General features: G+C 47.6%; 1 protein-coding gene across 1 annotated transcript in view; it reads left to right on the top strand.

Annotated features, from left to right (window-relative positions):
* LOC311236470 (G protein-coupled receptor kinase 5-like) overlaps positions 1 to 13,043 on the top strand; it is a gene marked incomplete at its 5' end in the record, with an annotated part of 39,056 nt that overhangs the window by 21,725 nt on the left and 4,288 nt on the right. The window contains 6 exons of the mRNA XM_084324149.1: positions 4,762 to 4,799; positions 8,643 to 8,732; positions 8,986 to 9,194; positions 10,670 to 10,807; positions 11,897 to 12,034; positions 12,851 to 13,012. Of these exons, the coding sequence (XP_084180275.1) occupies positions 4,762 to 4,799; positions 8,643 to 8,732; positions 8,986 to 9,194; positions 10,670 to 10,807; positions 11,897 to 12,034; positions 12,851 to 13,012 (775 nt within the window). The remainder of the gene's footprint in view (positions 1 to 4,761; positions 4,800 to 8,642; positions 8,733 to 8,985; positions 9,195 to 10,669; positions 10,808 to 11,896; positions 12,035 to 12,850; positions 13,013 to 13,043) is intronic.

Genomic DNA, 13,043 nt, shown 5'->3' with positions numbered 1-13,043 from the left:
GAGGTAGAGCAGTCGTCTGGTAATCCAGAGGTTCCCGGTTCGATTCCCGCTCCTCCCGGGAAGCGTGTCGATGTGTCCTTGAGCAAGAGAGACTTAACCCCTAATTGCTCCCGATGAGCAGGTTGGCACCTTGCATGGTCGCCTCTGCCGTCGGTGTGTGAATGTGTGAGTGAACGGGTAAAATGTGAGGAACAAATTGTAAAGTGCTATATAAATGCACCGTTTACCATTTAACAAATACAAATATAAATGAAATAAAAATAATAACGAATGGGGGAAAAATACAAAACCATATTATTACCAAGGTGGTCCGCTGGCCTCCCAGCTGTCAATTGTGTTAGTATGAACGACCAGCCAAGCTGATAGCAATGCGGAGTGCGTTAGTGGCGAGCGCCTTGCCCACTACACCACCTAGCCGCCCTGAATATCATACTTCTGAACTATTAAACAAACTATGCAAATTTTTCTGTGTCCAGGGTCGCCCTACTTGTTTGTCCTGAGATGTTCACAGAATGTTTAGAATCGTTCTTCCAAGAAGGAACCCATGAACATGACTAATCACCACTCCCCAAGCATTCCACACGACAAGTACAGATCACACTCGAACCTACGACACTTCACGTCAAATGCCAAAACAAACACATACAGTAGTTTCTACTCTGAAGTGTCTGTTTGACTGAAGTCTGCCTGGCAGTAGAGTGTTTAGACTAGAGTGTTTATAGTATGATGTTTAGAGGTCCCAAAATGAATGCAAGTGAAAGCCTGACACTTGGGAGGAAGGGTGGTGTTGACGGTGAACAGCACTAGTTGTTTGCTTCCTTGTAGTTTAGATGGTGGTAAGCTTGCTGAAAGCTGATTGGTGGTATCCCTGTACCCAAAAAAAATCCAAGCCCGCTTGCCTCAACGACGTAGCTCTCACCTCCATAGTAGCCATGAACTGCTTTGAGAAGCTAGTGAAGGGCTACATCTGCTCCTCCCTCCCCATCAACCTGGACCCTCTGCAATTTGCCCCAACAGGTCCACGGAGGACGCCATAGCCCAAGATACAAGATACAAGAGTTTTATTTGTCACGGCATACAAGTATACAATGAAATGTGGGGGGTCTTGCCCGCAACGATGTGCATAATTACAATAGTAATATATAAGAAGAATCCAATAGAACGACATTGCTCTCTACAGCTCCGGAGTAGAAGGACTGGAGTATCTTCCCAGATACTCTGAACTTCCTTAACTGCGTCAGGTGGTAGAGGCGCTGCTTCGCCTTTTTTTTTACGACTGAGCCCATGTGCTGCACACAGCAGCATCACACCTGGACAAGAGGCAGGGGAACTATGTGAGAATGCTGTTCATCGACTACAGCTCAGCATTCAATACCATAGTCCCCTCCATACTCATAGCCAAGCTCAGGGACCTGGGCTTGAACTATGACCTATGCCAGTGGGTCTTGGACTTCCTGACGGGAAGACCCCAGGTGGTGAGAGCCGGCAACTGCACCTCCTCATCCATTACCCTCAACACGGGGGCCCCCCAGGTGTTGCCTCTCCCTGAACGTCAGCAAAACAAAAGAGATGATTGTGGACTTTAGGTTTTAAGTACCTCGGAGTCCACATATCCAAGGACTTTACATGGACCACACACATTGACAGTGTAGTCAAGAAGGCACAGCAGCGCCTCTACAGTACCTCCTTAGGCAACTAAGGAAGTTCAACGTGAGTCAGAAGATCCTTAAGAACTTCTACTCGTGCACAATAGAGAGCATCCTGACTGGTAACATCACCTCCTGGTTTGGGAATAGCACTGCACAAGACCGTAGCAGACTGCAAAGAGTGGCTCGTTCAGCCGAACGCACAATTGGATGGGGGCTTCCCACTCTCCAGAACATTTACAACAAGCGTTGCAGGGCCAAGGCTAAGAGAATAATCAAAGACCCCAGCCACCCAAACAACTGCCTCTTTGAACTGCTGTGGTCAGGCAAGCGATACCGGAGTCTCATGGCCAGTACAGAGAGACTCTGAAGGAGCTTCTATCCCCAGGCCATCAGGAGTTCAAAACATTGAATCCCTATTGATTGATTGATTGATTGATTGATTGATTGATTGATTGAAAAATTGTATTAACAGATTGCAGAATTGGTACAGTACAGTACAGCTCAATACACACAATTGTTAAGGGGATGCAGACCAGAGAAAGACTTTCGTCTTGTTTACATCAGGGTCCCCCATTTTCAATTCATAATGAGTTGAAATGAATGAACACAAATCTGATCCAATCAGATATAGGGATTACAAGTTTTGAACTCCTGGGCCCAGACCATCAGGATGCTCAAAGTGGACTCTATGTAACAACAACCCATCATCTACACTCACAGCACACACATCCACACGCACACACTCACTTTAAACAAACACTCACCTTACCACCCACTTTAGACACTTTATATTTAGTAGTAAAGAGATTTGCACTACAACTCATACCTCATTGCACCTTACCCTAAATTGTACCTCATCCCATTTCTGCATTGTACTTTATATTGTATTGTAACTCAGTTACACATTTTTTCTACTCTGTATTGTATATTGTATATATGTATATTGATGAACATTTTAGGCCCCGTCCACACGAACGCTGGGTTTAATGTAACCGTGATTGTATGTGCGCAGTTGCACTGTTCGGCCACACACAACCGGGGATTTGCTACACTGCAACCGCGGTCTTTGAAACCGGTGGCCAGGGTGGAGTTGTGCGGTTTTGCAGTTGCGTGTGGGCATAGCAACCGAGGTTATTCCCAGTGTTTACAGCAGAGCTGTCGCAATTATTCCCCATGTTCACGGCAGACCGCGGGGTAGAGAGATTAGAGCAGAGCCAACTACACCAGTGTTTACAGCAGAGCTGTCCCAAGTAGCGTTATATGAAAATGATTGTAACAAACTTTTGTTCAAAACGTATTGTCTGTGTTGAAGAGTGTTGTGATCGACTGATGTCTGTTGACGCTCAGAGTAAACATGTAGCTGCAGCTAAACTAAACTCATGTGTTGTCAAGTTATTGTTATAAGGAACCCAGTCCAGGCTGCATCCCCTTAACAATTGTTTGTATTGAGCCGTATTGTATTGTACCCATTCTGCAATGTGTTAAATAACGTTTGCATCCATTCATTATACTAGCGTTAACGTTGCATTATTACGTTAGCATTTAAGCTATATACTATACATAGAGAATGCCATTGACATTAGCATGTAGCTAACAACACCGGAGATCTTTTTTGTGAGACTAAACTATTCGCTCTTGGTGGTAAATTGTGTTGCTGATGGTTTTGTTTCATCAACAAAATGAGAGGCAGAACACAGTGAATGTATCAGTTTGTTTATTGCAGTTTCTTTCTTTGCTGAAAATATATGTTCCGTTGGCAAAATGATCAATAGGGTCCAGCTGTGCTTCTAAACAGGAAGTTTACTTCTTCTTCTTCAGTAAATTAATGGCAGATCGCGACCCAACAGGAAGTTTAGTGAGCTTTCAGTCTTTTCTGATTGGTTGAAATGGCCTTCATGTCTGAACAACATCGCCGCTTACTGCTTTGGCATTGTATTACATTGTACTAAATGTATCGGTTGCTGGGTTCCAGCTCTGCCGTGAGTACGCAGTTATACACGGTTGTCCACCTGTGTTCACCGTGTGGACGGAGTTTTATTTTTTCAAACTTCTGTCATATTAAATCCAAACTCTCGTGTGGACAGGGCCTTAGTTTACACTTTGTTTACGGACTTTCTATTTTATACTTTATCTATTTTTATCTAGCACACTCTCAGGAGCGAAACAGAAAAAAGCATTTCATATAAAAGTATTCTGTATTTTTGTATGACAACTAACAAAGAAACTTTTTCTTTTTTTATCCAATTTTTCTCCCCATTTTCTATTTAACTCCCATCCCAATTTTCGTGTATCCAATTCTCCCCTCCCCCTGTCTTGAACGTTGCTAGACCATGCCTCCCACTGGTCGGCTGTAGTGAGGATAGAAGCCTTGCATCACGTGTCCCCTCCGGTACACGAGGAGGCAGCCTGTCGCATCTTTTCGCCACAGCAGCTCGAACTCTCGGTGGCGAGGAGTAACACGTGGGAGGCTCACGCTGCCCCCGTCACTTCTTGCTTCCGTCGCACCGGTGTCACCAAGCCGACCTGTAGGAGTCGCTGTCCACAACGTCAAATCCCCACCCACCGGCTTTCCCACCCTCTAACCCCTTGCCAATTGTGTTAGTATGAACGACCAGCCAGCCGGTAGCAACGCCCAGAGCTGGGCTCGAACCCAGCGTCTCCTGTGTTAGAGGCGAGCGCCTTGCCCACTGCGCCAATCAGCCGCCCAACTAATAAAGAAACTTGAAACTTGCTTCCTTGTAGTTTAGACGGTGGTAAGCCTGCTGAAAGCTGATATGTTCTACTAAAGTGAAATCTCTATTGTGAAATCACTTTAACTACCCATTAAAAACCTTTCACTGCCACACGACAGAAGGTTAACCCTTTACTATCACACAACCGACGGCGATGCTCCATCATTAGCATCATTAGCTCCGTATCCACGGAGCTAATGATGCTAATGATGGAGCATCGCCGTCGGTCGTGTGATAGTAAGGGGCTAACCTTCTGTATTGTCACAGTGAAAGGGTTAACCGGCTGTCGTGTGGCAGTGAAAGGGTTAACTATTTATTAAAATGTGGTATTGTTCTACTGATGATGCGTTCTGATTCCTGTCCTGTGCTTGATGTTCTAGAGATCTGAAGCCAGAGAACATTCTTCTGGATGATAATGGTATGTACAATATGTGAGGGCGCCAGTCATACTAACATATTAATCATGTCATTGGTCCAGTGTGTGTGTGTGTGTGTATCTGTCTGTGGTGTGTGTGTATATGTCTGTGGTGTGTGTGTGTGTGTGTGTGTGTCTATGTTGTGTGTATATCTGTCTGTGGTGTGTGTGCATGTCTGTGGTGTGTGCGTGTGTGTGTGTGTCCGTCTGTAGTGTGTGTGTATCCGTCTGTGGTGTGTGTGTGTCTGTGGTGTGTTTGTGTATATGTCTGTGGTGTGTGTGTGTCTGTGTTGTGTGTGTATATGTCTGTGGTGTGTGTCTGTGGTGTGTGTGTGTGTATATGTCTGTGGTGTGTGTGTGTGTGTGTCTATGTTGTGTGTGTATATGTCTGTGGTGTGTGTGTGTGTCTGTGTTGTGTGTGTATCTGTCTGTGGTGTGTGACGTGTGTGTGTCTGTGGTGTGTGTGTGTGTGTGTGTGTGTCTGTGGTGTGTGTGTATATGTCTGTGGTGTGTGTGTGTGTGTGTGTGTCTGTGGTGTGTGTGTATATGTCTGTGGTGTGTGTCTGTGTGTCTGTGTGTGTGTGTGTGTGTATCTGTCGGTCTGTTCTGACTACATGTCTCTCTACACTATTCTGACTACAATATTCCGACTACACTATTTAATTTTTTTATCCACTTTTTCTCCTTATTTTTTCTATTTTTCTCCCATCCCAATTTCGCCTCGCCAATTCGCCCCTCCCCTGTCTCGAACGTTGCTAGACTATGCCTCCCACTGGTCGGCTGCAGTGTGGACGAAGCCTTGCATCACGTGTCCCCTCCGGTACACGAGGAGGCAGCCTGTCGCATCTTTTCACCTGCACAGCGCGATCTCTCAGTGGCGAGGAGTAACGCGTGGGAGGCTCACGCTGCCCCCGATACTTCCTGATTCTGCTGTACAGGCGCACCAACCGACCTGTAGGAGTCGCTGTCCACAACGTCCAATCCCCACCCACCGGATTTCCCACCCTCTAACACTGCCAATTGTGTTACTATGACGACTGGCCAAGCCGGTAGCAACGCAGAGAGCTGGGCTCGATACCAGCATCTCCTGCATTAGTGGCGAGCACCTTGCCCACTGCGCCACTCAGCCGCCTCCGACTACACTATTCTGACTACACTATTCCGACTACACTATTCCGACTACACTATGCCGACTACACTATTCCGACTACACTATTCTGACTACACTATTCCGACTACACTATTCCGACTACACTATTCCGACTACACTATTCCGACTACACTATTCCGACTACACTATTCCGACTACACTATTCCGACTACACTATTCCGACTACACTATTCTGACTACACTATTCTGACTACACTATTCCGACTACACTATTCTGACTACACTATTCCGACTACACTTGTTCTGAAGGGCCAGATTAACTCTGAGAATCTACGTTTATTATTTTGTATAACTTGTATATTATTTTTTTTTTTTTTTTTTGATCCACTTTTTCTCCCATTTTTCTATATTTTTCTCCCATCCCAATTTCGTATCATCCAATTCAACCCTCCCCTGTCACGAACGCTGTTTCTTGCCTCCCACAAGCCGGCTGCAATGTGGACTAAGTCATACATAGCACAAGTCCCCTCCGGTACTTGAGGTAACAGCAGTCGCATCTTTTCACCTGCGCAGCTCGAGCTCTCAGTGTCGAGGAGTAACGCGTGGGAGGCTCACGCTGCCCCCGACACTTCCTGATTCTACTGCGCAGGCGCACCAACCGACTTGTAGGAGTCGCTTGTTCACAACGTTCGATCCCCACCCTTCAGTTTTCCCTCCCCGTAATACGGCCAATGTGTATTACTGCGGACGACCAGCCAAACTGAAAAACAATGTGGAGAGCTGGATTCGAACACGCGAATCCTAGCGTCTCCACACTGGTGGCGAGTGCCTTAGACCACTACACCACCTAGCCGCCACTTGTATATTATTTATATATATAAGCTATATACCTTTAAGCTTCCGTTTGAATCATAGCATTATTCGCTCGCCTCATTGGACACCGCCCTTGACACTGGCGGCGCCAGCAGTCGCGCCCCCCAGACAAGTTCAAAGACGTGTCCGGGCAAGTTCAGACATGCCCTTAGCCGGCGCATTGATTCCGGACAAGCAATTCGGTTGCGCTCTAGAAATCACTCTGAGTATATATATTGTAGAAGGCGCAGCAGCCGCAGTGAAGTGTGAACCTAATCTAATGTGCAGCTGTGTGTGAACTTAACGTAACTAGTATCAGAACACGAGGTGAAGTGTGAAGTAACCTAACAGCAGAACGAGTGGACATGTGAGCAGTGGAAGCCTACCCGCGGTGTATCGTTACGGATAGCTAGTAGCTACTTAGATACGACCCTAATATTGTAGAACCATTATTGGTGTATTATAGTGACTTGTGTAAGCGAAGTAACGTGGAGAAGAGCATAGTTAAGACCATCGGCGCTTGGATCTAACTACACCTGACGACCTTCACCGGGCTAGCTTCTAGGACCAACGAAGCTAGCTAGCTACTATCACTGCTATCAGGCTTTGGATTAAGAGCTATTACCCTGCCATCGGGCACTTGAATTACAAGGACTGGATCCGTACGAGAACCCCTTTTCTTCAGTGACCGCAGGAGTATCCGACTATTCTTCAATTCCTCTGGAGCTTACCACTCCGTGGGGGAAATCACCAGTCTCCAGCTATCCCCCTCGCTTGCCCTGTATCGCCTCTCTCACTCCATGCAGAGCTCCGGTCGAGTATTCTTAACCTAGGAATTATTCATTCCCCTTGACTTTGATACTCTGACATTCTACTATCATTTCACTATTAAAAGAGCAACGTGATCATTCAGTTGTATATTGATTACTATTAAAATACTGTAAACGTGATCTCTTTGTCCCCGTGCCGTCAATTGAGTGTCTGCCATATTTACCTAACTGTACTGTCTGGCAAGTAATAATATTTAGTAGTGGTTTAATCTAAACAATCTTTAATACAGTCCGGGTTTTGTAACCCCTCAGTTACAACACTATTCCGACTACACGTCTAGCCGAGATCTGATTCAGACAACTCAGGAAATGCTGATGAGGATGTTTTGTCAATGAGGTCGTGTGGCGGGAGATTCAGGAAGTGAAATGTGATGTGAGAGCATTGGGCGTTGTTGTTCATTCTATTTTTAGAATTCCTTCTTCCTCCATTCCTGGATAATGGGAAGCAACTCTGCCCTACATACCTCAATAGTTACATACCTCAATAGTTAGATACCACCTCTGTACCTAGTAGTAGTAGTAGTAGTAGTAGTAGTAGTAGTAGTAGTAGTAGTAGTAGTAGTAGTAGTAGTAGTAGTAGTAGTAGTAGTAGTAGTAGTAGTAGTAGTAGTAGTAGTAGTAGTAGTAGTAGTAGTAGTAGTAGTAGTAGTAGTAGTAGTAGTAGTAGTAGTAGTAGTAGTAGTAGTAGTAGTTTATTCAGTCATCATCTCACACAATACAATATACACCATCATTAACAATATTTGATTTTACAGTGACTGAAAAGGTACAGACTGAAGCATAATGCTTATACCATGCCTGTCCTATATTCTTAACAAAAATTAAGACTCCAAAACAGTATTCTAAAAGAAAATAGCAAAAAAACAGTATTAGCGCCCGCGTCCACCTGCCGCATATTTCTGGGCGCAAGCGTCTTTTGTCAATTGATCCCAATGAGGACAGAGCGCATGCTGCCGCCTGTAGGAAATGCGCTGCAGTCGGCTTCTTTTTCAGCGCTTTTCTGTGCGGCAGCGCCCAGCGTTTAAAGTTGAAACTTTCCTCTCCTCCTCTCAGGGCACATCCGTATCTCTGACCTGGGTCTGGCCGTCCGGCTGTCGGCGGAGGGTCTGGTGAAGGGCCGGGTGGGGACCGTGGGCTACATGGGTAGGTACCTCGTCACCAGACTGACCCCTGACCTCATCATCCAGACTGACCTCGTCACCAGACTGACCTCATCACCAGACTGACCTCATCACCAGACTGACCTCATCATCCAGAGACCAGACTGACCTCATCACCTCTGATCTGTACCGCCCACTGGGTCTCAGCAGAGCAGACTGGGGGCCTCACTCCTCCTCTTGTTCTGGGTCTCAGCAGAGCAGACCGGGCGCCTCACCCCCTCCTCTTGTCCCCGCAGCCCCCGAGGTGGTCAGCGGCGAGCGTTACGGCACGAGTCCCGACTGGTGGGGCCTGGGCTGCCTGGTGTACGAGATGACGGCGGGCCGCGCCCCCTTCAGACAACACGGCGAGCGGCCCAACAGGTCCGTCATGGAGAAGAGGATACGAGGCGAGGAGGCGCACTACGGCAAGACCTTCAGCGGCGAAGCCAAAGACCTGTGTTGTCGGGTGAGGAGCCCCTCCTGGTCTCTCCTGGTGTCTAACCCTACCCTCCTGCTAGTCTCTCCTAGTCTCTCCTGGTGTCTAACCCTACCCTCCTGCTAGTCTCTCCTAGTCTCTCCTGGTGTCTAACCCTACCCTCCTGCTAGTCTCTCCTGGTGTCTAACCCTACCCTCCTGCTAGTCTCTCCTAGTCTCTCCTGGTGTCTAACCCTACCCTCCTGCTAGTCTCTCCTAGTCTCTGCTGTAACATGGTTGTCTCTCTGATGTCATGTCTGTCTGTCTGTCTCTGCTGTAACATGGTTGTCTCTCTGATGTCATGTCTGTCTGTCTGTCTCTGCTGTAACATGGTTGTCTCTCTGATGTCATGTCTGTCTGTCTGTCTCTGCTGTAACATGGTTGTCTCTCTGATGTCGTGTCTGTCTGTCTGTCTCTGCTGTAACATGGTTGTCTCTCTGACGTCATGTCTGTCTGTCTGTCTCTGCTGTAACATGGTTGTCTCTCTACTGTCTGTCTGTCTGTCTGTCTCTGCTGTAACATGGTCGTCTCTCTGATGTCTGTCTGTCTGTCTCTGCTGTAACATGGTTGTCTCTCTGATGTCTTGTCTGTCTGTCTCTGCTGTAACATGGTTGTCTCTCTGACGTCATGTCTGTCTGTCTGTCTCTGCTGTAACATGGTTGTCTCTCTGATGTCTTGTCTGTCTGCCTGTCTGTCTCTGCTGTAACATGGTTGTCTCTCTGATGTCTTGTCTGTCTGTCTGTCTCTGCTGTAACATGGTTGTCTCTCTGATGTCATGTCTGTCTGTCTGTCTCTGCTGTAACATGGTTGTCTCTCTACTGTCATGTCTGTCTGTCTGTCTCTGCTGTAACATGGTTGTCTCTCTGATGTCTTGTCTGCCTGTCTGTCTCTGCTGTAACATGGTTGTCTCTCTGACGTCTTGTCTGTCTGTCTGTCTCTGCTGTAACATGGTTGTCTCTCTGACGTCTTGTCTGTCTGTCTGTCTCTGCTGTAACATGGTTGTCTCTCTGATGTCTGTCTGTCTGTCTGTCTCTGCTGTAACATGGTTGATGTCCTATGCTCTTCTTTTTTGTAACTCAATATTGACACAAAACACATTTCTGGATCAACAGACAATAAAGAACTACCTTATCTTAGTCTACCCCCACCGCGTCTATACTTTCCGTAGCCGCATTTCTGGCAGACGCTCTCTGATTGGCCGACGCTAGTTTCTACACTGGTTAAGCTTAGGCACTCTTTCGAAGTTGGTTAAGGTTAGAGTTTGTCGTAGAGCAGGGCGATAGAAGGCGCCAGGTAGTTTGCGGGCTGTTTGACGTGGAAATGGGCAAAGACACAGCTCGTCGCGCTATTGGGCGCGCACATGTCACATGACCAGAAACGTCTGGCAGAAATGCGGCTACGGAAAGTATAGACGCACCCCCACCCCACTAAACGGTCTCCCTGGTTCACCCGGTTGTGCCGCCTCAGCTGCTGACCAAGGACCCGGCACAGAGACTGGGGTGCCAGGCGTCGGGCGCCGCGGGGGTCCAGGCCCACCCGTTCTTCAGAGACGTCCGGTTCCGGATGCTGGAGGCGGGGCTTGTCGAGGCTCCGTTTAAACCCGACGTGAGTAGAACCCTAAAACTCTACACGCCTCACTGGGTGAGTCACATGACACAGTCACCCCACTCTACACGCCTCACTGGGTGAGTCACATGACACAGTCACCCCACTCTACACGCCTCACTGGGTGAGTCACATGACACAGTCACCCCACTCTACACGCCTCACTGGGTGAGTCACATGACACAGTCACCCCACTCTACACGCCTCACTGGGTGAGTCACATGACACAGTCACCCCACTCTACACGCCTCACTGGGTGAGTCACATGACACAGTCACCCCACTCTACACGCCTCACTGGGTGAGTCACATGACACAGTCACCCCACTCTACACGCCTCACTGCCACACAACAGGCGGGTTAACCCTTTCACTGCGACAATACACAGAAGGTTAACCCTGGCTTTACTATCGCACTATCGTCGGTAGGGTGATAGTAAAGGGTCAACCTTCTGTAGCGTGGCAGTGAAAGGGTTAACCTTAGTAACCGTCGGCAGTAGGGGTGTGAGGACGCATCGATTAATCGAAATGCATCGATTCTAATGTGTTCGATTCGATGCATCGATTTGAATATGTTAGAATCGATTATAATCGGAATTAATCGAAAAATAAAAGAAAATGTGTTTTTTTTTTTGGCGTGTATTGTTTTTATTGACCTATAGTCCATTCATGCTGAGTGAATCAGTTCCCCCTGCAGCCACATTTGTGTATTCAACATTTTGGGGGGAATTAACTGATAGAAAATTAATCGAATCAAATCGAATCGTGGTCAAATGAAGAGATCTCATGATGCATTGAACCGTTGCCTGAAGAATCGTAATCGAATTGCAGTGAAAGGGTTAACCTTAGTAACCGTCGGTAGTGTGATAGTAAAGGGTTAACCTGCTGTAGTGTGGCAGTGAAAGGGTTAACCTGCTGTTGTGTGGCAGTGAAAGGGTTAACCTTAGTAACCGGCGGTAGTGTGATAGTAAAGGGTTAACCTGCTGTTGTGTGGCAGTGAAAGGGTTAATAAGACACGAGGGATAATGTAGTTGTTGGGCGGTTGTCGTCACCATCCCCCCCCCTGTGCCGCTCTCTCTCGCCCCCTGCAGCCCAGGCTGGTGTACTGCAGCGATGTTCATGACATCGACGAGTTCTCCACGGTGAAGGGCGTCACCCTGGACAGGTCAGACGAGGACTTCTACCACGAGTTCGACACGGGCAGCGTTCCGTTAACCTGGCAGAGCGAGGTGAGCTCATCTACTCTGGACCACTTTCAACCAAAATGGAAGAGACCTTTGTCCTCCTCTCTCACACTCTCACACTATCCCACACTCACTCACTCTCTCTCACTCACTCTCTCTCTCTCTCTCTCTCTCTCTCTCTCTCACTGACTCTCACAATCACTCACTCTCTCTCTCTCACTGACTCTCACTCACTCACTCTCACACACTCTCTCTCTCACTCTCACTCACTCACTCTCACACACACTCACTCTCTCACACACTCTCCCTCTCTCACTCACACTCTCACTCACTATCTCTCTCTCTCTCTCACTCACTCTCACACTCACTCTCTCACACTCACTCTCTCTCACACTCTCACACTCACTGACTCTCTCTCACACTCACACACTCACTGACTCTCTCTCACACTCTCTCTCTCACTCACTCACTCTCACACACTCACTCTCTCACACACTCTCCCTCTCTCACTCACTATCTCTCTCTCTCTCTCTCTCTCTCACTCTCACACTCACTGACTCTCTCTCACACTCTCTCTCTCACTCTCACTCACTCACTCTCACACACTCACTCTCTCACACACTCTCCCTCTCTCACTCACTATCTCTCTCTCTCTCTCTCTCTCTCACTCTCACACACTCACTCTCTCTCACACTCACTGACTCTCTCTCACACTCACTCTCTCTCACTCTCACTCACTCACTCTCACACACACTCACTTTCTCTCACACTCACTCTCTCTCACACTCTCTCTCACTCACACACTCACTGACTCTCTCTCTCTCTCTCTCTCTCTCTCTCTCTTCTCTCTCTCGAGTCTAGATGATAGAAATGGAGTGCTTCAAGGAGCTCAATGTGTTTGGGCCGTCAGGCTCTCGTTCTCCAGACCTGGACTGGTCGGGCCCCCCCCGCCCTGCGAACCCCAAGCATAAAAAACACAAGTGTAATCATCTGTCTCTGTGGAAGCGCCTCTTCCCCAAGCAGGTGAGAACATTAACTACTGCTTTATAGAGTG

This window comes from Notolepis coatsorum (genome assembly GCF_963971535.1).
Source record: "Notolepis coatsorum genome assembly, chromosome: 11".
NCBI classification, from domain to species: Eukaryota; Metazoa; Chordata; class Actinopteri; order Aulopiformes; family Paralepididae; genus Notolepis; species Notolepis coatsorum.
Note: the sequence above shows the minus strand (reverse complement) of the source record. Positions and strands in the feature narration are given on the sequence as shown.